This window comes from Acanthochromis polyacanthus, chromosome 1 (assembly GCF_021347895.1).
Source record: "Acanthochromis polyacanthus isolate Apoly-LR-REF ecotype Palm Island chromosome 1, KAUST_Apoly_ChrSc, whole genome shotgun sequence".
In the NCBI taxonomy this organism is placed as follows: domain Eukaryota; kingdom Metazoa; phylum Chordata; class Actinopteri; family Pomacentridae; genus Acanthochromis; species Acanthochromis polyacanthus.
In genome coordinates this window covers 31,850,828-31,878,089 of record NC_067113.1, presented here as the reverse complement: position 1 = coordinate 31,878,089, position 27,262 = coordinate 31,850,828, and the positions used below count along the sequence as shown (strand labels likewise).

Here is a 27,262-nt window from a genome sequence, read left to right as displayed (position 1 = left end):
TTTTCATTCATTAAAATATACACTATATCCTGTTATTTATTGTAATAAAATATTATGTGAAAATGCACACAGACACAGATTTATCTGAATTAGAAGATAAGAGTTACATTAAACATTTTTGAAATGCTAAGCTTATAAAAACAAGCTGAAAACTTAAGAAAATTAATGAATCAGAAGAGTCTCCAAGTGAAAAAATTGAACTACAATGAACAAATGTAGAGGAAAAAAAAAATTATAAACTCAACTTCTTGTCAAACTGCTTTTAAACTGTTGTAGTGTGTTCAAAGTGTTTTTTTTTAAAAGTCTACACACCATATTATAGACTAAAATGACCAAATTACATGACTGATTTAAGTGTTAAGTCTATAATCCCAGAAGGGCTGCAGTTAATTAATATCATAGTGAAAAATATTGATCTGTGTTTGCTGAAGCTGGACACTACGTCCTCAGATATCTTGATCCTCCAGTAGAAGTTGCAAAAGAGAACAGAAAAGTAAAACATCTGCATTTTTTATTATCATTATTAAAACTCAGCAGGTGTAATATTTAATGAGAAAATGTATATTTAAAATAAAAACAGGATGTTCTAGAGCCTTGCTGCTATGTATCACCTACATGTGGTGTTTTCCTAGACACAAAAAATAAGAGCATTTCCACCGTAAACAGGTTCAAAAAAAGCAAATTGCTTCACCTTCATCCATGTCTCACATAGTCCCAGTCGTGCTAGCTGGATCTCCACGCCTTTCTTCTATTGAAACTATCATTAAAATGTAAAAAATAAAGCGTAAATTCTTGCTGTCACATAGAAGCTATTAAAGCACAAGCATATTTTAAGGCACAAAAGTTGATGTCAGCACTTTAAAAGCAGTTCTAGTAGCATTCCTTCACAGATGTGTTCAGTCAGTGTGGCCCTGCTTAACACTTGAGATAAGACCTGTGTTTTAGGCCTTTAATTAGAAAAGCAGCTGCTTCATGTGGAAGGAGTCAAGTTCCCTCCAGACTGCAGCTTGTAAATAAACGTTATTAGTATTTTTTTTCCCCCTTCTGCTCACAGAAATTAGCACATTGTGGGTCTGGAATAATTAACCGGGGGAGCTGCCGGGTGGCTGACTGTGAGGCAGCCAAATCAAATTCTGTCAGATTTTCATTTTACATCCACCGTGTTCGTCTGTAGAAGCGCTGAACTCCAATCGGGTTATCTGCGGCTGCAGATATGGGATGCAGCGAGTCTGAGCGTTCAATACGATTCTCCCCGTTTTTAATAACCCCAAAGCGGTTAATAAGACGTTCGTTTGAACACGGGGGCTCCATGCTTTGCTTTGGTTCTGGCACGTTTTTAGGTGTTTGATTGAGAATTAAACGTTTTAAGCCACAAAATTAGTTCAGATTTCTCAGCTGCTGTCTGAGGGAAGCTCCTCACACTCGTACAGCAGCAGAGTTTCCTAAAATATTCCTGTTTTTTGACATTATTTAAGTTTTCCGAGCTGTTTCTCTCCACAAAACACTCTGTTTTATTTCCCCTTCAGCATCAATACAACAAAAGCTGCTCCTGTGTCTCCTGCTGTTATCATATGACATGTGGTAAGTGTTTTTTTTTACATTTCTATCAAATTTGAAGGTATATTTTGCAATAATGTTTCATAACATTACTACTATTCTGACCCTAAGGGGTGAACAGTGAAGCAGGTTTAACATATCCAGGCTTTTCTCAGCATTAGCTGGCTCAGTAAAACCTAAAACTCCAATCAGAAGTAATGATTACACACTAAGGGTTATTAACTTACTTTGTTTACCATATTTTCTTCACCAAACTCGCATAAAACAAGCAGTTTTGCATGTTATTACGTGGGTTCATTTTGTGTGATTTTACACAAAACGCACCCATGTCGAGCTGCATGCTTCAGTCAAGAAGAGCAGGTTGGTAAAAGTGGAACAAATCCTACAATTACAAGCACTAAAACTTCAAATAAAGTTAAATATATATGTATCTTTGCACTTATTGTACCAATGCGGCCACTCATTAGAGCTCTTAAACTTTAAGTTTCATTTAAAAATGATGCTCAATAAGTGGATTTAACTCTGGCACTGATCCATAAAGAAGCATATGTAGAAATCATGTTAGCTTCTGGTTAAATAAAAGTGAAATTACTGTCATTAATTGAATATTCTCTGCTATAAATATGAGTAGACGGATCCATTTTCTAATCTGGGTTGTCCTGGTCGGATAAAACAGACTTGGTAGCAATTAGTACCGACGCATTGATGCATTTTCTCCATAATCGGCTGAATGCACGTAGGTTACCATGGCAACACAATGCAAACGATGTGCAATGCTCTAGCTGTGTGACTTGGTTGCACCGCAGGCTTGCAGATTAAACGTGTTCTCTCAGCTGAGAATCTTGGAGCCGATTTAAACCCCGAACTTCCAGCAGAACCTCGTCCAGATCAGGATAGATGTGCAGCATCAGTTACCATGGCGACCTAGTAGGTTAGAATAGAGAGCCACCTTCAGGAAAGTCATTGATTTTCTGTTGTTTTTATAAAGAGCCGGCCTTGTGTAACGTCTTATTGTTGTTGCACAGTCAGTTTGCGTTTCTAATTCTTTTTTTTTAACTTCTGTTTCTGTGTCTATCATAATACTAGATATTTTATTTCATTTATTTGAATCTACACACGTGGACAAAATTGTTGGTACCCCTCAGTTAAAGAAGGAAAAACCCACAATTCTCACTGAAATCACTTGAAACTCACAAAAGTAACAATAAATGAAAATTTATTGAAAATTAAATAATCAAAATCAGCCATCACTTTTGAATTGTTGATTAACATAATTATTTAAAAAAACAAACTAATGAAACAGGCCTGGACAAAAATGATGGTATCTCTATAAAAGATTGAAAACTATTTGACCAGAGTGACATGATTAACTCAGGTGTGTCATTTAATTGACATCACAGGTGTTTCCAAACTCATAATCAGTCAGTCTGCCTATTTAAAGGGAGACAAGTAGTCACCCTGCTGTTTGGTGAAAAGGTGTGTACCACACTGAACATGGACAACAGAAAGCGAAGGAGAGAATTGTCCCAGGACATCCGAAAAAAAATGATAGACAAACATCTTAAAGGTAAAGGCTATAAGACCATCTCTAAACAGCTTGAAGTTCCTGTGACAACAGTGGCTCATATTATTCAGAAGTTCAAGACCCACGGGACAGTAGCCAACCTCCCTGGACGTGGCCGCAAGAGGAAAATTGATGACAAATTGAAGAGACGGATCGTTGGAATTGTATCCAAAGAGCCCAGAGCAACCTCCAAAGAAATTAAAGGTGAACTCCAAGGCCAAGGTACATCAGTGTCAGATCGCACCATTCGTCGTTGTTTGAGCCAAAGTGGACTTCATGGGAGACGACCAAGGAGGACACCACTGCTGAAAAAAACTCATAAAAAAGCCAGACTGGAATTTGCAAAAATGCATGTTGACAAGCCACAAAGCTTCTGGGAGAATGTCCTTTGGACAGATGAGACCAAACTGGAGCTTTTTGGTAAGGCACATCAACTCTATGTTCATAGACTCAAAAACCAAGCATACGAAGAAAAGAACACTGTCCCTACGGTGAAACATGGAGGAGGCTCAGTAATGTTTTGGGGCTGCTTTGCTGCATCTGGCACAGGGTGTCTTGAAAGTGTGCAAGGTACGATGAAATCTGAAGACTATCAAGGCATTCTGGAGAGAAATGTGCTGCCTGGTGTCAGAAAGCTTGGTCTCAGTCGCAGGTCATGGGTCTTCCAACAGGACAACGATCCAAAACACACAGCCAAAAACACCCAAGAATGGCTGAGAGAAAAGCGTTGGACTATTCTAAAGTGGCCTTCTATGAGCCCACATCTGAATCCCATTGAACATATGTGGAAGGAGCTGAAACATGCCATTTGGAGAAGACACCCATCAAACCTGAGACAACTGGAGCTGTTTGCTCATGAGGAGTGGGCCAAAATACCTGTTGACAGCTGCAGAACGCTCATTGACAAATACAGAAATCGTTTAATTGCAGTGATTGCCTCAAAAGGTTGTGCAACAAAATATTAACCCTTTAAGCTTCAGTGTACCGCCGGCGGTACACCTACTAATTTGCATAGGAATTTCAGGAATGTCCGACGGCTGCAAACACGATTATACAAACACTATACGCCGATGGAAAGCTTAGATTCTCATGAATCCGCCGGTATAAACCACTTTCAGATGTGATTACCACAGCGGGTGAGAAAAACACATTTGTCCGACAAAAACAAATATTCATCCATCCGTTCTCTATACACGGCTTCAACGCACACAGCGCGACTCACATTTCCGGGTTTATTATTACACACACAAAAAAAGATTCCATAAAAAACGGCCATAATCCAACCTTTTACATCCAGATGACACAAGCCAGTAAACTATTTTATCCAAAACATGTCCTGAAGTCGGTATAAAATCCCCGAATCGGTCATTTTCAAGGAAATGCACCTCGCGATGCCCGTCCAATATTCACTGTATTTTTCGTAATTTTTTTATTTAAAAATAGAATATTAGCGATTTTTTGTACTGAAAACGGCTGGAAATGACTGAAGCTTAAAGGGTTAAGTTATGGGTACCATCATTTTTGTCCAGCCCTATTTCATTAGTTTGTTTTTTTAAATAATTATGTTAATCAACAATTCAAAAGTGATGGCTGATTTTGATCATTTAATTTTCAATAAATTTTTATTTATTGTTACTTTTGTGAGTTTCAAGTGATTTCAGTGAGAATTGTGGGTTTTTCCTTCTTTAACTGAGGGGTACCAACAATTTTGTCCACGTGTGTAGCTGTTTATCAGGCACGTTTTATCGGCGTTTGATGAATTTCATCTCATCTGGGTTGCCTCCTTGGACATGTTTGCTTTAGTTCCTCCTGAGTCCTTTATTGATAACGTGACTTTGGGAGCTTGTTTTTATTATTTTATTGCATTTGTGTTGCTTTTTATTGGTATGAAAAGTGCTTTATGACTGAAGTCTAAGTGACTGATTGAAATAAAAACTTTTTAATCTTGAAGTGGGAAAATTTGAGGTGATAAAAGTGAATGAAAGCAGCATCAGATTTAAAAGTCAACAATTCATTCAAATGCCAACAGATATGTGAATATCTGAATTCTCTCATAAATCAGCATCAAATCAGTGGAGAAACTACTGAAATAATCTGAACCCATTACAAAAACAGTCAAATAAACTAGAACGAAACATAAAAGAACATCTCTTTCATTGCTGATCTGTCGGATATTTAGACAGTCAGGCCTGAAACATCTGTACAGATGTTATTGTAGAACCTCGCATCACTTACCAGCTGCTGTTGTATTCCAAGAATGAATGAGTGCAGTTAGAATGGATGGTAGTTGTGACGTATTTTAAGTCGTTTTAATGTGTAAACTGACTAAGAAACGTCACCAACAGCCAGTCATGTAGAATAAACCTTCAAAATCACACAAGAAACTTAAAATCTATTCAGTTCAGCTAGCATTTATACCTCACTAACTCATCAATCTGGCTTTATAGTCCACATCTGCAGGGTTTTTTTGGTCACATCTATCATTATATGCTGTTCTCTAAAAGCAGATCTGACAGACACTGCAGTCTTTCGGTCGTGTTTTCTGTTTCTGATTTGTCAGTGTTTCCCTTTTTGCAGCCGGATCTTCACAGAGGATGCTTCTTGTTGTTCTTCAGTCTTCAAGCGCAGAAATAACAGAAATATACGGTAAGCAAACCTCTCAGCAGTGGGGATGTAATGGGTCGTGACTCCGTTGAGTCCGGTGGAAGCTGCTCGCATCAATCATGGTGGTGTTTGTTTGTTCAGTGTCGTTTTTTATCTGATGAAGTTTGCTGCTGTGAGGATCTAATGTGGCCGAAGTTTCACTTGAAGTGTTTCACGTCTGCTTCGATTTCTTCTAAGTGATGAAAATGTTTGAACATTTTCATGTCGTGTAGGAAGTTTTAAAGGAAAGGAGTTTACTTTTTCAGAAGTTTAGTCACTAAAACTGTGAATATTAGTTGAAATCTAAGAATTCCATCACTCTAACTGTAAATATGGTGTCATTAGCTGTATAGAAACGTCAATAATTCAAACTTTCTCCTTATAAAAAATGTGCAATATTGTTATTTTCCACATCTAAAGGAATCTGTCTGAATTTCCACATATGGAAGAATCTGTATAGCATTAATGATCACGTATATTTAACTTTATTTTTTATTTATATTTATGTTCCCGACACATCTGCACTGTTCTGCTGCTGTAACAACAAGTTTTGCTTTGACTTTGGATAAATAAGGACTTATTTCATTTAAACTCGTCTTGTAAAACTTCACTGATTGTCCAACGCTTGACTGATGACGTTTTCAAATTGAGGAGACTAAATATTAGTTGAAATATTATCATTTTGTGAGCAGAACTACAAATGCAGAGCTGTTTTAATCCTGTGGTTGAATAATTCATGTTTTCTAACTTTCTGGCGCTGGACTGATCTATGTTTTTAATATGAAGAACAGAAATGGAATATTAGTTGAAAAATAATGATTTTTTTGATCATACGTGCAAATGTCCACCTATTTTAAAGCTGTTGTTGAATAATTGAAGTTGAAAATCTGTAGCTTTAAAATCTGAGCAGTTACCTAGCTTTACATTGATTGTAGAAGGGAAATATTATATAATGATAATATTAGTGGAAAAATGAGCATTTTGTCACCATAATTGCAAAGTTACTGATGTAAACTAACCTTTAAGATCACAGAAACATTAATGTCAATTTATAAATCCAGATCAACCGGCATTGGACTGAATGTGTTTTTAATATAAAGAGCAGAAAAGACGGTAAATATTTGTGAAATTTTAAAAAAAGAAGCATTTTTGTAACAATAACTGCAAATATAGACCTGTTTTAATCCTGTGCTGACAGTAAACTGATGTCAACAAACCTTTAACAAGAGAGACATAAATAAGTTATAAGTCCTTAATGCTACAGTTTAGTTATTGAGATAGATTATATTCTGAACATAAAGACTGGAAAAGCAGGTAAATATTCATGGAAAAGTGAGCATCACTGCAAACATAGTCGTGTGATTGGACGGTCATGGATGTAAAGAAACCCTTAACAACAGAGAAACCAAATAATTGAAGCTATAAATCCACAGTGTTGAACTTTAACTGATGTAGTTTTCAAGATAAAGACTAGAAAAGCAGAGTTTTAAATCTTTCTCTTCACTAATTCATCTGGAGTTGTTTGAATCTGCATTAGAATTTCACCACCGTAAAGTATCACAGGTCGGGATCAATTTTAAAGAACGCCGTTAAAGCTGCTCTTCACGCGTCCGTTTCAAACCTCCTGCTGCATCAGCTCCCTGTAGGTGGTCAGATTTCCAGCTTTTTATCAGCCTGCAGCAGCCACAGACCCAAACAGCTCCAGTATCCGAGCCAGCAGGAGGTCTGTCCCACATAGCTGGTGACCCAAAACATGGAGACCGGCACCAATTACAGCCGCCATATGCAAAGCACGGGTGGCTCCAACACAGCTGGAGGACGAGTCTCCTGTCGCCAAAACAACGGTGCAGGGATTTCTAACTTCCTGTCAGGTGTTTTTTTTTTATTTTTTAGTCGTATTTGTTTTTGCGGATATTCCTGGCTCGCCTCAGTCGCCTCACAAATGCAGCCTTCAGGTCGACGACGGTTAGAACAGGGGAGTCAAACTCATTTTAGTTCAGGGACCACATTCAGCCCAATTTGATGCGAAGTGGGCCGGACCAGTGAAATCACAGCATAATAAGGGGAACAAAATGACAAAAAATGAGACAAACGACACGAAATGAAACAAAAAAATGGACAAAAAAAATCACAAAAGTGGCAAAAAGAAACAAAAATAATGAGACAAACAACTATAAAAAAACAACAAAAACAAGACAAAATATTACAAAAATAAGGCACAAAATCCAGAAATCGGTCAACAAATCCAGGACTAAAAATTACAAAAATTATGCAAAAATGACAACAAAAGAAACAAAATGACAAAAATAGTCAAAGTACACAAGCGAGACAAAAAACACCGAATGACAAAAACGACACACAAAGCACAAAATGACAAAAAAACCAACAAAAACACAAATGAGACAAAAAGGAAACACAAAACCACAATAACATGAAGCAAACGACAAAAGTCAGACTAAAAAACAACAATAACAAAACAAAATATTACAATAATGAGACACAAAAGAACAATGAACAATCTAGTATTTTAATTTATGATCAAAGCCAGCAATGCCAGCGCATCCATTGTGCCACATTACGCACGGCTGCCACCCGCTATTTATCCGCTTGATCAGCGATTGGACTGATTGTCTCGATTGTCACAGGCCTTTACCAAATTAGTAATCAATCAGTGCCACTCACCGCTCTATATCATTTGAAGATTGAAGTTTGATGTATAAACATAGTTCTGCAAATACAGTCGTAGGCCGAATGGCGCACTATATGAACAACTACAACAATGAGGGTTTATGATTATCCGGCTCTACAAGTCTAATATGTGATGACAATAAAGGTTTGAGATCAATCTGGTTTCAATTCTCCACTTCACCCTCCGGCACTGCCGTTCCCTCTGTCTCCAAAAAGTGCTTAAGCAAGCATCAAAGTTGGCGCACCAGTGCGCACATTCTCACGCCAAGTTTGTTTTTAGAAATAACAACCTTTGCATAGAAAGTGGTGTACGCCACTTTCTAGCCCTGTTTTGTGCGTACGCAAGCTTTATAAATGAGGCCCCAGGTCTTTAACCAGCATCCCTAAAATCCATGGAGTCGCTCCGGAGAAATAAAGGGAGGTCAACTTTTATCAGCCTCCATCCAGATGTTCAACTTGATATCTTTACTTTGAGATTTTTAGCACCACAGACCTTTAGTATCACACTTTATTATCATTTATTAGGACTTTAATGGAATCCAGCAGCAGATTTAGTTTTTGTTCAGAAACTTCATTCTTGTCGTCGTGGGACTGCAGCATTTAAAACTGTTCCTTCTATATGACCTCATGTTTATCTGTCCACAAGGTTTAGGAGTGTGTTTATGGGAATTTTGGACCATTATTCCAGAAGCTCATTTGTGAGGTCACACACTGATGTTGGACCAGAAGGCCAGGCTCTCAGTCTCTGCTCTAATTCATCCCAAAGGTGTTCTGCTGAGTTGAGGTCAGAACTCTGTGCAGGCCAGTCAAGTTCATCCACACCAGACTCTGTCATCCATGTCTTTATGGACCTTGCTTTGTGCACTGGTGCACAGTCATGTTGAAGAGGAAGGGGGCAGCTCCAAACTGTTCCCACAAAGTTGGGAGCATGGAATTGTCCAGAATGTCTTGGTATGCTGAAGCATTCAGAGTTCCTTTCACTGGAACTAAGGGGCTGAGCTCAGCTCCTGAAGAACAACCCCACACCATAATCCCCCCTCCACCAAACTTTACACTTGGTACAATGCAGTCCAACAAGTATCGTTGTCCTGGCAACTGCCAAACCCAGACTGGTCCATCAGATTACCAGATGGAGAAGCGTGATTGGTCACTCCAGAGAAGGAGTCTCCACTGCTCTAGAGTCCAGTGGCGGCGTGCTTTACTGCATCCCACGCTTTGCGTTGCACTTGGTGATGTATGGCTTGGATGCAGCTGCTCGGCCATAGAAACCCATTCCATGAAGCTCTCTGCTGAAGCACTGTTCTTGAGCTAATCTGAAGGCCACATAAAGTCTGAAGGTCTGTAGCGACTGACTCTGCAGAAAGTTGGCCACCTTTTGGCACTGTGCGCCTCAGCATCCGCTGACCCCGCTCCGTCAGTTTACGTGGCCGACCACTTGGTGGCTGAGTTGCTGTCGTTCCCACACACTTCCACTTTCTTATAATACAGCTGACAGTTGACTGTGGAATATTTAAGAGCGAGGAAATGTCACGACTGGATTTGTTGCACAGGTGGCATCCTATCACAGTTCCACGCTGGAATTCACTGAGCTCCAGAGAGCGACCCATTCTTTCACTAATGTTTGTAAAGCAGTCTACATGCCTAGGTGCTTGATTTTATACACCTGTGGCCATGGAAGTGATTGGAACACCTGATTCTGATTATTTGGATGGGTGAGCAAATACTTTTGTTGCAATTGTGAGCCGTAGAAAGTTTTAATCTTTGGGGTAGAGTGTCAGAAAACATTTAGAAACCAACATCAACTAAACACTCAACAAGGTTTTGAACATCATTAAAGGGAAATCCAACTTTTGCATGACAGCGTCTAATTAAAGGACATTTATTTCCAACGTAAATGTGTGATATTTGTCCTCTGGAGCTTTTCTCATCGTCTTCCACCTGGACTGGTTTGGTCGGGAGCATGTGCAACAAACGTGTGAAAAACTGCACTTTAACATCAGTGAATGACACTGAAGTTTCATCTCTACATAAATGAGACTGAGTCTGGATGTGCTGCTCTGTCATTAACTCCTAAGTTTAGGGAAAGTTCAAACTAAAGAGGAGACAGTTCAGAAAAGACCTGAGAATGAGCTTTTTTTTGAACAAACGTCTCAGACTTTCTGAGCTTCAGCACCTCCAGCAAGATATTTGAACAACAAGCAACTCAGAGATCCAGAAATTCTGAGAAATCATTTCCTATTTAATGACAGAGCTACACATCTGAACTCAGTCTCATTAAAACAGACTCTAGTTCAGTGTCATCCATCCATATTAAAGTGCAGTTACCCAAAATGTTTGTTGATGAGCTCCAACAAAACCTGTCCAGGTAGAAGGCCACTATGACAAACAGGAAGTGGAAGATTCCAAGCAGATTTATAGAAGGGGGAACCGGACTGTACTAAGTGTGGTCAAGAATAGAGGGGTGTTTTTTTTTTTTTTAAGGCTGATAATGATTATTAGTGAGACATTTGGAGGAGATATTCATTTGCAGTAAATGACAGTATTTAAAATCTTGGAGTTGATGGCATACCAAAGGCTATACGACCTGCTGTTCTATGGACATTTTATGGACCAAAGGCCATACTATGACGTTTGTTGGGCGACACGCTGTATTACAGGTTTTTTTTTTAATTGACATACTACTCTGATGGGTTTTTTTGTTGTTGTTGTCTTTTAGCAACATATAAGAATTTGAACAGTTTTAAAAATTACTTTTACTTGTGCAATGAACTATTATTCTATGGCATTTTTTAGACCACATATTATACTCTGATGTTTTCTTGAATAACATACTATTTTGACAATATACTGCACTATGACATTTTTGAACCACACATCATACATGACAATTTTAGGCAACATCCGACCATTTGGCACTTTTTGAGCCACATAATAATCTCTGGTTTATGGTCTATCATTGGTGTCTATGGAGTCCACGGGGACTGTGTGCAAATTGCAAAACTGCTGCAACAGCAAAGAGAGACACACAAATATTCAAGAACTTCACTCTGACACACTGTAGTGTCACCAGAATCACTGCAGCCTTCAGCTGGCTCCTGCTGACACCAATGTTATTCCTGCAACTTGAAAGACAGCTACGTTTGATAAAACTGGGCTTGTAGCACATTGTCTACCTTTGAACGATGGGAAAGAGGCATCGCTTATGTTTTGACAACCTGTATCTAATGAGTTACTGATGCCAGAAGTCCGAATCTGTGAATATCTTTCCAACTTTACTGGACTGTGGCCCTGAGGAGCCGTGGAGGGCGTCCTTTATTTTCATTCCTGAAAGGTGGCGACCCTGTCTACGACTGATATTTATACTGCTATTGCTGCTTGTACTTTTAGTATTACTATTACTGCTTGTAAACAAACCTTTTTACATAAAACTATTTAGGGGGGCTAACAAGTATTTTAGGCCTTTTTAAATATTTAATTATTTAGGAGATTTAGTGGCGTTATTCGGCCAATTTAAACAGGCCGAATGACGCCAGAGGTTTACACTGTGCAGTATATGCACTATTATAGAACATCTTTACAGGCCTGTGTGCCGTGAGAAATGGATTTTTAACGAGCGGGATGTGATGCTGGTCAAGACTTTGAGTGAAAATATAAAGTCTCTGCACATGAAAACTGTTCAGAATTAACCTCCATTTACACCGTTGTTTGCATTTATTCGCAGGAAGTGACACCACCTGACTGACGAATCAAGATGAGACTCCAAAGCCGTCACTCAGGTACTCTCATCTGCCACAAAACCACACACTTCTTGGGTAATTCTTGCAATTTAAAGGGCCACTTCACTCAAATCGCAAAGAAAAAACACTCATCTAGTCATTCAGAGTTTAGATTTTAACCACCCAAACACACTTATTTACTAATCGTGTCCCAGTTTCTGTTAAAAACACCTATTAGTGTAAATAATTTAGATCAGCCATATGTGTTGCTGCCATTTTGGTCACACAAAGTTCAACTGTAAACGGTAAGAACCACATATGACCTCAGCTTTTAATTGTTTTTACAGCGTTTTAAATGATAGATTTAACGTATTTCCTTAAGGGCTAGGGATTGTTAATTTGCTGAAAATCTTTCCTCAGTAACCGACTTTAATTCAGTAAAAACGCCCTTCCAATGGTCTGTTTGACCATCTGTCTTTTGGAACAAACCTGCAGGGCATCTGGACTAAAAGTAAAGGAAACTGCTCCCTGCCAGTCCAGTAGAAGGTCTTCCTAATTAATTAAAGAGGCAGATTAAAAGACAAGGCATGCTGGAGGGGGATATTCCAATATCTGGCATCCCAAAAGGTGGTCTTACAAGTGGTTTCTTACTCATCTGTAAAAAGCATCAGTTCGTGATATTTTTAGCCATTAATCCTTTATAAAACAGCTGAATTTCTTCTATAAAATAAACAGTATTTAGTATATAATAGATTAGGACATCAAGAGCCGGTTCTAAATTCAAATTTTTAAAGAAAACATTAAGAAATTTAAATTTTGATTCTGCCTATCTGTTCCTAAACTCACGCTAGTTTAAAAAAAACAACACTTTGCTGCAAACACCTGCTGTGTTCCTAACAGGACCTGGATATCCATCTGTGCTATTAGTCATCAGAGTTGAGTTCATGTGTTTTTTTCTATCTCCTAATGTTCTAATAAGTCAGTCCAGCATTATTCTCTGCTGACGCTAGTTTTAGCAAATGCTGCTAACAAAAACACTTGACTAGAAAAGAATTTGAGCTAAACCCCAAAATATTCAAGAAACCATAAAAACAATGACTTTATCTAGTTTTGTGCTGCTTTTTTTTTTTACCCCAAGACTCTGCTGTAAAGGACGTAGCAGGAGATTGTAATACCGTGACATGAAAAAGAACATTTTGTATCTCACAACAAACCGACTGTAATTAATATACTCTTCTGGACACGTCACCACTGATTTAAGTATCACTTTTACCCCTTATAGCAACACTTTCGTGACAGGAAAAACCCCACTAATTATATTATTTTATGTAATTATGGAGTGTTTGTTAATCTTGATAGACTGAGATGGGCAGTCGTGGGTGAAGTACTGAGACCCTTTACTGTAGTATAAGTACTAAAAAAGTGTCACAGTCACCATTAAAAAGTTATTAAAAGTACCCAACATCTTTTGTGAACACAGTATAATGTCCTGATCAGAGCTGATTAAGGCATGTTTTTAACCGATCAGTATCAGCACAAACCGAAATCTGATCTTTGTTTAAGCACAATTCTTGACGGGATGCAAATTTTCTCACAATTTTCTTAATCAATGATCTCCTGCATTACCAATCAATGATCTATGACACAAATTGAGGGCAGTAGATGTTTGTCCTGTGCTGATAATGTCTATTGTTTAAATTGACAGACATATCAGCCACAGGTCTCGCCTCAAATATGAGCCGTCTTTGGAGGTCTTTAAGCATCACAGAAGTCTTTGTCATGGTTCCCGTTTCTAGCTAAAAACCCCACAATGCTCTCTGCGCACCAACACAAAACTTCCTCTAGTCTTTGTGACCACCTCCTCAAGTTTAAACAGTATTTAACAGTAAGAGGCTCCCCCTAGTGGCACAACCAGGTAGTACATCTAATCTGTAGTACATTTTTTGACATTGATTGTAGAGAATGTACTTCTTTTTTCAGATTTGTGGCGATTGTGGAGCCACAGTTCAACAACCAATGTAACGTTAAGGAACAGCTTGGAGGCAGAAATACACATTTTTTGTTGATGTATTTTCCTTGTAAAATACTATCAGGTTAGAAGTCAGTATCAGCAGATATTAAGTATGAAATGTTTCTAATTATATAATTTGGTTATTACTCGTAAACAGTTTAGAAAAGGAACTGATGAGCAGAATCTAAATATGTAATGCATTAAATAGTAATCGATATTTCTAGTTTAAGACTTTTGACTCTACAAAGGTTCTTGTAGTGATTATTACCAGAATGTGCAGCTGTACTCAGCTCTAAAGAATCTTTTATTTCGGGTAGACGTTCCGTCTGTTTTCTAAAAAAACCACAGTGAACAGCTCTGAAGTGGAAATTAGAAGTGGGCTTCATGCCGTTTCCAACTTTCTAAAAAAAAAAGTGATTACTTTATGCGTTAAATAAGTTAGTAAATGGGTTCATGATGCATCTATTTACATATTGAGGCTGAAATGTGAACTTCCAATTGCCTTGGAGCTTTGGTACCAAAAGTAACATCACTAGAACATAAAGGAAAATGTCATTTGCCTTTATTATATTTGGATGGCAGCAGTTATCTCAGAACAATCTGTTGAAACCTGGACAAAGAAAACCAAAAATATCTACATGACTAGGTAACACTGTAGGCAAATGAGAGAATATCTGTGATGTGAGTGAACTGGCCCTGTAGGACAGAAGTTGAGTTATTTTAGGTCCTTAAACACCTGCTAAAACACATTTCAGGTCTCGTCTCAGAACAACGGGGGCATCACTGAGGAAGAACGAACAGTTGTTTCCTTGCTGTAGAACTTGGCAGGCAGAATGGATCTCTTGTGCTCTTGCAACAGTATCAGGAGTTTACAGTGTTTGCTTTCATTAGGTCCAACTCGGATGTGTCATTCTCATCAGTTCTGAATGCAGCTCGGAGCAACACGTTTTCCCGGTGTTAAAATCGGCATATGTTGTGTCATTTAACGATGCAGAGTGAGACTAACTGAATTCCAGGGCAGTACTGAAGATTGCTGAAGAACAATTTAACTCTTAAACACTTTCCGCTCCAAGCAGAGCTGTGCTTTTATTAGAAATACTTCCACGTCCAACGTTGACCAAAGAGTCCCAGAAGGCATCGCTAAATCTATCCAATCAGTCCTCGTCCCGCTAGTTTTAATCCATTGGCAAAGGATGATTGGTCACAAGCTCGTCGATAGATTTCCTCTGCGGCGAAGTCCACGTACATTTAAAAATATAAACTTAGCTCCGTGTCTTTGCTGCTTCACCAAAATCACGTTTTTTAATTTATTTTTTTGTACAGTTTCGTAGACGAACAGACCCAAATTATTTGTCAGGTCCTCACACTTAAAGCTTAATGAATGAATTCATGAAGAGTCCCCTTCCAAAGTGAGGTATCCACCGGTTCCAAAAAGTGACATCTGCTCATACCCAATGATTTCTAGCGTTAAATTAAAAACTTAGTGTGTTGAAGGTTATTGAGTAATGTAGGTAAATTGTTTGACAATTTAAAACACCTTTACAGATCTTATTTGAGATCATTTTCAACTTAATTTCATCTTTATTATTCTTTGTTTTGGAAATGAACTCTTCATAGCTGCAACTGAAAACACAACAACAAACAGTCAAAGAATTCCACTGTGATTTGACTGGATTAGAACATGTGCTTCCATCTAATGGGTCCTTTTTTTGGGTAACAAAATCGTCAATTAAAAACGTAAAACGTGGCGTCAAAGTAAAGAGCAAAGCCGGATGGGCGGAGTGCTGCATGTGGACGAACACACACATTCTGGCTTAAATCTCGTGTAACACTTCAATCACAGTTCATCTGAGAGAAAGGTCTTAACATTTAATATTTTTCTTTTACATCAAGGAATGTTCAAGGACAAAAAAAAAAAATCTTTTTTTTGTTTTATATATATTTTTTAGAGTTTTTCCTGCACTGCATCCTCAGTGTCTTGTCTCTGTACACCTTCTGAACCCACTGGCCCTTTGGACGTTATTTTTCGGATGAGCAAAGTCTGCGTGGTGTGTGTGCTGTGAATTGTGTGTAAAAGTTTGGGCAGGCGTGAAGCAGGAAATGAGGTGTGTTCCTGTTTTTTCTTCCCCCTCTCTGCTGGTCCTCTTGAAGGGCATGGGCTGCAACAACACATCTGCTCTGAGTCATGATTCACAAAAAAGAGAAAAGTGTGATTCCTGTGACAAAGAGGGAGAGGGGAGTGGGGCAGGACAGAGTGGACCCTTTCCCCCACCGTCATCTGACACATAAATGGCTGTTTTCTCTCTCGCGCCCCAAACCCTTCCCCCCAACCCTCCCGGCTTTTGTAGTTTTGTCCATGGAGGCCTGGTAAGCGAGGCCTCTTACGGGTCGGAGAGCAGCGCCAGCAGCAGCCAGCCAAGGCCCAGCAGCAGGGAGAGGCAGACGGGCTCGGTTCCGCTGTCTGAAAGGCCCGGAGAGGGAAGAGTAGAGTCGCTTTCATCGCCCCACAATCTGTCATTCTCGTTTACCTGAGGAAAAAAAACGTGAGGAAAAGTGCATATTCAGACTCTGATACAGTAACTTCTTATTGATCAGTTGATGCTTTTGGTGTAGCTTCATGCTATGCCCTTGGTGATGGTCATATTGCCATAGCAAACTCCGAAAAACTTGGCAATTTCTAGTAGATATAGCAGCCACTTAGAGACTGGTGAGTGAATACGGTAGATGGAAATGGCACAGGATATCTGGAGAATTAATGGATGCCTCATCGAAGTCAGAAAAAGACGCGGCAATTTTTTTCTTACAGGATATAGGAGCTACTGCCTCATTGGTCAGTGATTAGAGTACATGAAAATAGCACAGGAAAATTTAGAACTTCCCATGTCATCCATATTGAACTTAGGGAAAAAAACATGGCAATTTTTACAGGATATAGCAGCTACTTAGAGATTGGCAAGTAAATAGGGTACGCAGACATAGCATTGGATGTCTGGAGACTTGAGAACTTCTCACTGTATGTGGGCTCAGTTGATGTAAAATATGTCCAAATCAAACCACCTCTGAAGTCCTGCAGTGACGGCTTTGATTACAACTCTTTCTATGATAGACTATAAAGGTGTGGAAAGACAAATTTTGACAAAAGCAGGAATTGACCCTAAGTCCCTTCCCTAAAAGCCACCTATTTTCTGATTGGCACTCTTTGTGGAAGCTGTTGCTTGTGAACAATGTGAGATAATGAAAGCAAACTGTAAACCTATTAAATAACATTTCAATTTCTAGGTCTTGATTGAAAACTGGAACTTCAATCTGTTTGAATCCAATCTGGTAGATATTACACTCATTATAGAATTACTGTGTGGCATAACTGTTGTTTTAATCTTGCAAAGACAAAAATATCACGCTTTATGTTTCTGTTAACAGGTAAACGAGTGGGAAATAGGCTGTGACATTTTGGACGATATACTAACCTATGACGTTTTTATGCAGGTCCAAGCCAGCGCCAGCCACGCACAACCAACGGGGTCCTCCCAGAGGGAGTCAACCTCCCCAGTGCAGAGAGCCTGCGCCAACCCGGGTGTCCTATGTTTGTTAAGGTGAATATACGTTAAGACTATTTGCTACGAAGCCATGACTTTTTTTATTTACATTTTCAGAAGATGTACTAAACTATGACGTTTTTATGCTGTTTTGGTCATCCAAAATGTCACCAAAACATCATAAAAATGTCAACAAAACATCATATTAAGTATGTCGTCCAAAATGTGCCAGGCCCAGTTAGTGCCCTGCCCCTCTCCTCCCTCTCTCTCTCTCCACCCTTCTCCCTTTCTTGGTCCAGCAGGCAACCGCTAACCACCTCTCAGTGCCGGATTGTAACACAGCCTGCACTCAGCCTGTTACTCTAGCCTCAGTCTTTTGTTTTGCACTCATATTAATTCAAGTCTTTGTTCCTCTGTCTCAGTTCCTGGTCCTGCTTGCGTTGCTTCAAGAACCGCCACCACCTTACCCTTCTGTCTGTGAGCAAGTCGAGGTTCGTCCATCCGTGCCGATCCTGTTCCCTGGCGTCAGTTCAACTCACCTGTTGTCGCTCCTTGCCACTGGCCACCTGGACCCCAAGTCAGCTGCAATACTAACAGCCATTCACGCTAGATCCCAGTCCGAGCATCACAGCTCATGTGTTTAGATAACCGAGAAATCTGTTTGCGAAAGTTTAAATAAAGTAAGTGATTTTCTATAGAACCTTCGTTGTAGAGTAAGCTTTTCTTCTTGTGTATTTTTGATTCCATCACAGTTGTAGTTGTCCTTTAGCGTCCTCGAGTGAGCTTCGCCTCTTGTTAATAAGCTTAGTGTTTTGAAGACTTTCTTGCCTGGAAAATACCCAACGCAAGTTGGTAATTTTGTGTTTTGGAATTTAGCCCTCTGAGCCTCAAGTTGTCACTGTTACTGAGTTACACGGCCAAGTTCTGTTTTTTGCGTATTTCCTGTTGTGATTCCCTATCTGGGATTTGTAGTCGAGAGTTCTGTTCCGTAAATAAACCTATTGGTATTTAAAACCTTGTCTGTTCATTCCCTGTGCCTGAACTTTGTGGAACTCATAACAAAACGTCATTGTTTAGGATGTCGTCTGAAATGTCACCAAAATTGCATAAAAACGTCACAGTTTGGTATGTCGTCCGAAATGTCACCAAAACATCATAAAAACGTCATAGGTTAGTACCTTGTCCAAAAAGTCACCAAAACGTCATTGTTTAGGATGTCGTCCGAAATGTCACCAAAATTGCATAAAAACGTCACAGTTTAGTACTTCGTCCAATAAGTCACCAAAACGTCATTGTTTAGGATGTCGTCTGAAATGTCACCAAAATTGCATAAAAACGTCACAGTTTAGTACTTCGTCCAATAAGTCACCAAAACGTCATTGTTTAGGATGTCGTCCGAAATGTCACCAAAACATCATAAAAACGTCATAGGTTTGTACCTTGTCCAAAAAGTCACCAAAACGTCATTGTTTAGGATGTCGTCTGAAATGTCACCAAAATTGCATAAAAACGTCACAGTTTAGTACGTCGTCCAAAAAGTCACCAAAACGTCATTGTTTAGGATGTCGTCTGAAATGTCACCAAAACTGCATAAAAACGTCACAGTTTGGTATGTCGTCCGAAATGTCACCAAAACATCATAAAAACGTCATAGGTTAGTACCTTGTCCAAAAAGTCACCAAAACGTCATTGTTTAGGATGTCGTCTGAAATGTCACCAGAACGGCATAAAAACATCATTGTTTAGGATGTCGTCCGAAATGTCACCAAAATTGCATAAAAACGTCACAGTTTAGTATGTTGTCCAAAATGTAACCAAAACGTCATTGTTTAGGATGTCGTCTGAAATGTCACCAAAATTGCATAAAAACGTCACAGTTTGGTATGTCGTCCGAAATGTCACCAAAACATCATAAAAACGTCATAGGTTAGTACCTTGTCCAAAAAGTCACCAAAACGTCATTGTTTAGGATGTCGTCTGAAATGTCACCAGAACGGCATAAAAACATCATTGTTTAGGATGTCGTCCGAAATGTCACCAAAATTGCAAAAAAACGTCACAGTTTAGTATGTCGTCCAAAAAGTCACCAAAACTGCATAAAAACGTCACAGTTTAGTATCTTGTCCGAAATGTCACCAAAATTGCATAAAAACGTCACAGTTTAGTACGTCGTCCAAAAAGTCACCAAAACGTCATTGTTTAGGATGTCGTCTGAAATGTCACCAAAATTGCATAAAAACGTCATAGGTTAGTATGTTGTCCAAAAAGTCACCAAAACGTCATAAAAACGCCATAGTTTAGTATGTCACCAAAAAGTCACCAAAACGTCATTGTTTAGGATGTCGTCCGAAATGTCACCAAAATTGCATAAAAACGTCAGTTTAGTATGTCGTCCAAAAAGTCACCAAAACGTCATTGTTTAGGATGTCGTCTGAAATGTCACCAGAACGGCATAAAAACATCATTGTTTAGGATGTCGTCCGAAATGTCACCAAAACTGCATAAAAACGTCACAGTTTAGTATGTTGTCCAAAATGTAACCAAAACGTCATTGTTTAGGATGTCGTCTGAAATGTCACCAAAATTGCATAAAAACGTCACAGTTTAGTACGTCGTCCAAAAAGTCACCAAAACGTCATTGTTTAGGATGTCGTCTGAAATGTCACCAGAACGGCATAAAAACATCATTGTTTAGGATGTCGTCCGAAATGTCACCAAAATTGCATAAAAACGTCATAGGTTAGTATGTTGTCCAAAAAGTCACCAAAACGTCATAAAAACGCCATAGTTTAGTATGTCACCAAAAAGTCACCAAAACGTCATTGTTTAGGATGTCGTCTGAAATGTCACCAAAATTGCATAAAAACGTCAGTTTAGTATGTCGTCCAAAAAGTCACCAAAACATCATAAAAACGTCATAGTTTTTTATATTGTCCAAAAAGTCACCAAAACGGCATAGGTTAGTATGTCACCAAAAAGTCACCAAAACGTCATTGTTTAGGATGTCGTCCGAAATGTCACCAAAATTGCAAAAAAACGTCACAGTTTAGTATGTCGTCCAAAAAGTCACCAAAACGTCATTGTTTAGGATGTCGTCTGAAATGTCACCAGAACGGCATAAAAACATCATTGTTTAGGATGTCGTCCGAAATGTCACCAAAACTGCATAAAAACGTCACAGTTTAGTATGTTGTCCAAAATGTAACCAAAACGTCATTGTTTAGGATGTCGTCTGAAATGTCACCAAAATTGCATAAAAACGTCACAGTTTAGTACGTCGTCCAAAAAGTCACCAAAACGTCATTGTTTAGGATGTCGTCTGAAATGTCACCAGAACGGCATAAAAACATCATTGTTTAGGATGTCGTCCGAAATGTCACCAAAATTGCATAAAAACGTCACAGTTTAGTACTTCGTCCAAAAAGTCACCAAAACGTCATTGTTTAGGATGTCGTCTGAAATGTCACCAAAACTGCATAAAAACGTCACAGTTTAGTATGTTGTCCAAAATGTAACCAAAACGTCATTGTTTAGGATGTCGTCTGAAATGTCACCAAAATTGCATAAAAACGTCACAGTTTGGTATGTCGTCCGAAATGTCACCAAAACATCATAAAAACGTCATAGGTTAGTACCTTGTCCAAAAAGTCACCAAAACTGCAAAAAAACGTCACAGTTTAGTATGTCACCAAAAAGTCACCAAAACGTCATTGTTTAGGATGTCGTCTGAAATGTCACCAAAATTGCATAAAAACGTCACAGTTTGGTATGTCGTCCAAAAAGTCACCAAAACGTCATTGTTTAGGATGTCGTCTGAAATGTCACCAAAATTGCATAAAAACATCACAGTTTAGGATGTCGTCCAAAAAGTCACCAAAACGTCATTGTTTAGGATGTCGTCTGAAATGTCACCAAAATTGCATAAAAACGTCACAGTTTGGTATGTCGTCCGAAATGTCACCAAAACGTCATAAAAACGTCATAGGTTAGTATCTTGTCCAAAAAGTCACCAAAACTGCATAAAAACGTCACAGTTTAGTATCTTGTCCAAAATGTAACCAAAACGTCATTGTTTAGGATGTCGTCTGAAATGTCACCAAAATTGCATAAAAACGTCACAGTTTGGTATGTCGTCCGAAATGTCACCAAAACGTCATAAAAACGTCATAGGTTAGTATGTTGTCCAAAAAGTCACCAAAACGTCATTGTTTAGGATGTCGTCTGAAATGTCACCAAAATTGCATAAAAACGTCACAGTTTGGTATGTCGTCCGAAATGTCACCAAAACATCATAAAAACGTCATAGGTTAGTACCTTGTCCAAAAAGTCACCAAAACTGCAAAAAAACGTCACAGTTTAGTATGTTGTCCAAAATGTAACCAAAACGTCATAGGTTAGGATGTCGTCCGAAATGTCACCAAAATTGCATAAAAACGTCACAGTTTAGTACGTCGTCCAAAAAGTCACCAAAACGTCATTGTTTAGGATGTCGTCTGAAATGTCACCAGAACGGCATAAAAACATCATTGTTTAGGATGTCGTCCGAAATGTCACCAAAATTGCATAAAAACGTCACAGTTTAGTACTTCGTCCAATAAGTCACCAAAACGTCATTGTTTAGGATGTCGTCTGAAATGTCACCAAAATTGCAAAAAAACGTCACAGTTTAGTATGTCGTCCAAAAAGTCACCAAAACTGCATAAAAACGTCACAGTTTAGTATCTTGTCCGAAATGTCACCAAAATTGCATAAAAACGTCACAGTTTAGTACGTCGTCCAAAAAGTCACCAAAACGTCATTGTTTAGGATGTCGTCTGAAATGTCACCAGAACGGCATAAAAACGTCATTGTTTAGGATGTCGTCCGAAATGTCACCAAAATTGCATAAAAACGTCATAGGTTAGTATGTTGTCCAAAAAGTCACCAAAACGTCATAAAAACGCCATAGTTTAGTATGTCACCAAAAAGTCACCAAAACGTCATTGTTTAGGATGTCGTCTGAAATGTCACCAAAATTGCATAAAAACGTCAGTTTAGTATGTCGTCCAAAAAGTCACCAAAACATCATAAAAACGTCATAGTTTTTTATATTGTCCAAAAAGTCACCAAAACGGCATAGGTTAGTATGTCACCAAAAAGTCACCAAAACGTCATTGTTTAGGATGTCGTCCGAAATGTCACCAAAATTGCAAAAAAACGTCACAGTTTAGTATGTCGTCCAAAAAGTCACCAAAACGTCATTGTTTAGGATGTCGTCTAAAAAGTCACCAAAACGTCATAAAAACGTCATAGTTTAGTATGTCACCAAAAAGTCACCAAAACGTCATTGTTTAGGATGTCGTCTGAAATGTCACCAAAATTGCATAAAAACGTCACAGTTTAGTACGTCGTCCAAAAAGTCACCAAAACGTCATTGTTTAGGATGTCGTCTGAAATGTCACCAGAACGGCATAAAAACATCATTGTTTAGGATGTCGTCCGAAATGTCACCAAAATTGCATAAAAACGTCACAGTTTAGTACTTCGTCCAAAAAGTCACCAAAACGTCATTGTTTAGGATGTCGTCTGAAATGTCACCAAAACTGCATAAAAACGTCACAGTTTAGTATGTTGTCCAAAATGTAACCAAAACGTCATTGTTTAGGATGTCGTCTGAAATGTCACCAAAATTGCATAAAAACGTCACAGTTTGGTATGTCGTCCGAAATGTCACCAAACATCATAAAAACGTCATAGGTTAGTACCTTGTCCAAAAAGTCACCAAAACTGCAAAAAAACGTCACAGTTTAGTATGTCACCAAAAAGTCACCAAAACGTCATTGTTTAGGATGTCGTCTGAAATGTCACCAAAATTGCATAAAAACGTCACAGTTTGGTATGTCGTCCAAAAAGTCACCAAAACGTCATTGTTTAGGATGTCGTCTGAAATGTCACCAAAATTGCATAAAAACATCACAGTTTAGGATGTCGTCCAAAAAGTCACCAAAACGTCATTGTTTAGGATGTCGTCTGAAATGTCACCAAAATTGCATAAAAACGTCACAGTTTGGTATGTCGTCCGAAATGTCACCAAAACGTCATAAAAACGTCATAGGTTAGTATCTTGTCCAAAAAGTCACCAAAACTGCATAAAAACGTCACAGTTTAGTATCTTGTCCAAAATGTAACCAAAACGTCATTGTTTAGGATGTCGTCTGAAATGTCACCAAAATTGCATAAAAACGTCACAGTTTGGTATGTCGTCCGAAATGTCACCAAAACGTCATAAAAACGTCATAGGTTAGTATGTTGTCCAAAAAGTCACCAAAACGTCATTGTTTAGGATGTCGTCTGAAATGTCACCAAAATTGCATAAAAACGTCACAGTTTGGTATGTCGTCCGAAATGTCACCAAAACATCATAAAAACGTCATAGGTTAGTACCTTGTCCAAAAAGTCACCAAAACTGCAAAAAAACGTCACAGTTTAGTATGTTGTCCAAAATGTAACCAAAACGTCATAGGTTAGGATGTCGTCCGAAATGTCACCAAAATTGCATAAAAACGTCACAGTTTAGTACGTCGTCCAAAAAGTCACCAAAACGTCATTGTTTAGGATGTCGTCTGAAATGTCACCAGAACGGCATAAAAACATCATTGTTTAGGATGTCGTCCGAAATGTCACCAAAATTGCATAAAACGTCACAGTTTAGTACTTCGTCCAATAAGTCACCAAAACGTCATTGTTTAGGATGTCGTCTGAAATGTCACCAAAATTGCAAAAAAACGTCACAGTTTAGTATGTCGTCCAAAAAGTCACCAAAACTGCATAAAAACGTCACAGTTTAGTATCTTGTCCGAAATGTCACCAAAATTGCATAAAAACGTCACAGTTTAGTACGTCGTCCAAAAAGTCACCAAAACGTCATTGTTTAGGATGTCGTCTGAAATGTCACCAGAACGGCATAAAAACGTCATTGTTTAGGATGTCGTCCGAAATGTCACCAAAATTGCATAAAAACGTCATAGGTTAGTATGTTGTCCAAAAAGTCACCAAAACGTCATAAAAACGCCATAGTTTAGTATGTCACCAAAAAGTCACCAAAACGTCATTGTTTAGGATGTCGTCTGAAATGTCACCAAAATTGCATAAAAACGTCAGTTTAGTATGTCGTCCAAAAAGTCACCAAAACATCATAAAAACGTCATAGTTTTTTATATTGTCCAAAAAGTCACCAAAACGGCATAGGTTAGTATGTCACCAAAAAGTCACCAAAACGTCATTGTTTAGGATGTCGTCCGAAATGTCACCAAAATTGCAAAAAAACGTCACAGTTTAGTATGTCGTCCAAAAAGTCACCAAAACGTCATTGTTTAGGATGTCGTCTAAAAAGTCACCAAAACGTCATAAAAACGTCATAGTTTAGTATGTCACCAAAAAGTCACCAAAACGTCATTGTTTAGGATGTCGTCTGAAATGTCACCAAAATTGCATAAAAACGTCACAGTTTGGTATGTCGTCCAAAAAGTCACCAAAACGTCATTGTTTAGGATGTCGTCTGAAATGTCACCAAAATTGCATAAAAACATCACAGTTTAGGATGTCGTCCAAAAAGTCACCAAAACGTCATTGTTTAGGATGTCGTCTGAAATGTCACCAAAATTGCATAAAAACGTCACAGTTTGGTATGTCGTCCGAAATGTCACCAAAACGTCATAAAAACGTCATAGGTTAGTATCTTGTCCAAAAAGTCACCAAAACTGCATAAAAACGTCACAGTTTAGTATCTTGTCCAAAATGTAACCAAAACGTCATTGTTTAGGATGTCGTCTGAAATGTCACCAAAATTGCATAAAAACGTCACAGTTTGGTATGTCGTCCGAAATGTCACCAAAACGTCATAAAAACGTCATAGGTTAGTATGTTGTCCAAAAAGTCACCAAAACTGCATAAAAACGTCACAGTTTAGTATGTTGTCCAAAATGTAACCAAAACGTCATAGGTTAGGATGTCGTCCGAAATGTCACCAAAATTGCATAAAAACGTCACAGTTTAGTACGTCGTCCAAAAAGTCACCAAAACGTCATTGTTTAGGATGTCGTCTGAAATGTCACCAGAACGGCATAAAACGTCATTGTTTAGGATGTCGTCCGAAATGTCACCAAAATTGCATAAAAACGTCATAGGTTAGTATGTTGTCCAAAAAGTCACCAAAACGTCATAAAAACGTCATAGTTTAGTATGTCACCAAAAAGTCACCAAAACGTCATTGTTTAGGATGTCGTCTGAAATGTCACCAAATTGCATAAAAACGTCACAGTTTAGTATGTCGTCCAAAAAGTCACCAAAACATCATAAAAACGTCATAGTTTTTTATATTGTCCAAAAAGTCACCAAAACGGCATAGGTTAGTATGTCACCAAAAAGTCACCAAAACGTCATTGTTTAGGATGTCGTCCGAAATGTCACCAAAATTGCAAAAAAACGTCACAGTTTAGTATGTCGTCCAAAAAGTCACCAAAACATCATTGTTTAGGATGTCGTCTAAAAAGTCACCAAAACGTCATAAAAACGTCATAGTTTAGTATGTCACCAAAAAGTCACCAAAACGTCATTGTTTAGGATGTCGTCTGAAATGTCACCAAAATTGCATAAAAACGTCACAGTTTAGGATGTCGTCCAAAAAGTCACCAAAACGTCATTGTTTAGGATGTCGTCTGAAATGTCACCAAAACGGCATAAAAACATCATAGTTTAGGATGTCGTCCAAAATGTCACCAAAACGTCATAAAAACGTCACAGTTTAGTATGTTGTCCAAAATGTCACCAAAACGTCATAGTTTAGTATGTCACCAAAAAGTCACAGTTTAGTATGTCGTCCAAAATGTCACCAAAACATCATAAAAACATCATAGTTTAGGATGTCGTCCAAAATGTCACCAAAACTGCATAAAAACGTCATAGGTTAGTATGTTGTCCAAAATGTCCCCAAAACGTCATAAAAACGTCACAGTTTAGTATGTTGTCCAAAATGTCACCAAAACGTCATTGTTTAGGATGTCGTCCAAAAAGTCACCAAAACATCATAAAAACGTCACAGTTTAGTACGTCGTCCAAAAAGTCACCAAAACGTCATTGTTTAGGATGTCGTCTGAAATGTCACCAGAACGGCATAAAAATATCATAGTTTAGTATGTTGTCCAAAAAGTCACCAAAACGTCATTGTTTAGGATGTCGTCTGAAATGTCACCAAAATTGCATAAAAACATCATAGGTTAGTATGTCGTCCATAAAGTCACCAAAACGTCATATAAACGTCATAGTTTAGTATGTCACCAAAAAGTCACCAAAACGTCATTGTTTAGGATGTCGTCTGAAAACGTCACCAAAATTGCATAAAAACGTCACAGTTTAGTATGTCGTCCAAAAAGTCACCAAAACGTCATTGTTTAGGATGTCGTCTGAAATGTCACCAAAATTGCATAAAACGTCACAGTTTGGTATGTCGTCCAAAAGTCACCAAAACGTCATAGGTTAGGATGTCGTCCGAAATGTCACCAAAATTGCA

The 27,262-nt window shown here is 38.4% G+C and overlaps 1 protein-coding gene and 2 long non-coding RNA genes across 4 annotated transcripts in view; 2 read left to right on the top strand and 1 right to left on the bottom strand.

The window, feature by feature from the left end:
- Positions 1–14,724: 14,724 nt before the first annotated feature.
- gfra4a (GDNF family receptor alpha 4a) overlaps positions 14,725–27,262 on the bottom strand; it is a 221,412-nt gene continuing 208,874 nt past the window's right edge. For both annotated transcript variants that reach the window (XM_022191617.2, XM_051952877.1), the window contains exon 8: positions 14,725–16,707. In XM_022191617.2, coding sequence (XP_022047309.1) covers positions 16,561–16,707 — 147 coding nt within the window. In that variant the 3' untranslated portion in view covers positions 14,725–16,560. The remainder of the gene's footprint in view (positions 16,708–27,262) is intronic.
- LOC127535444 (uncharacterized) lies at positions 18,780–20,341 on the top strand. The gene is made up of 3 exons (XR_007944312.1): positions 18,780–18,885; positions 19,147–19,962; positions 20,232–20,341. It is a non-coding gene; the product is annotated as an uncharacterized LOC127535444 (long non-coding RNA).
- LOC127535469 (uncharacterized) lies at positions 22,525–26,630 on the top strand. Its single transcript, XR_007944334.1, has 4 exons — positions 22,525–22,614; positions 23,995–24,130; positions 26,064–26,101; positions 26,535–26,630. It is a non-coding gene; the product is annotated as an uncharacterized LOC127535469 (long non-coding RNA).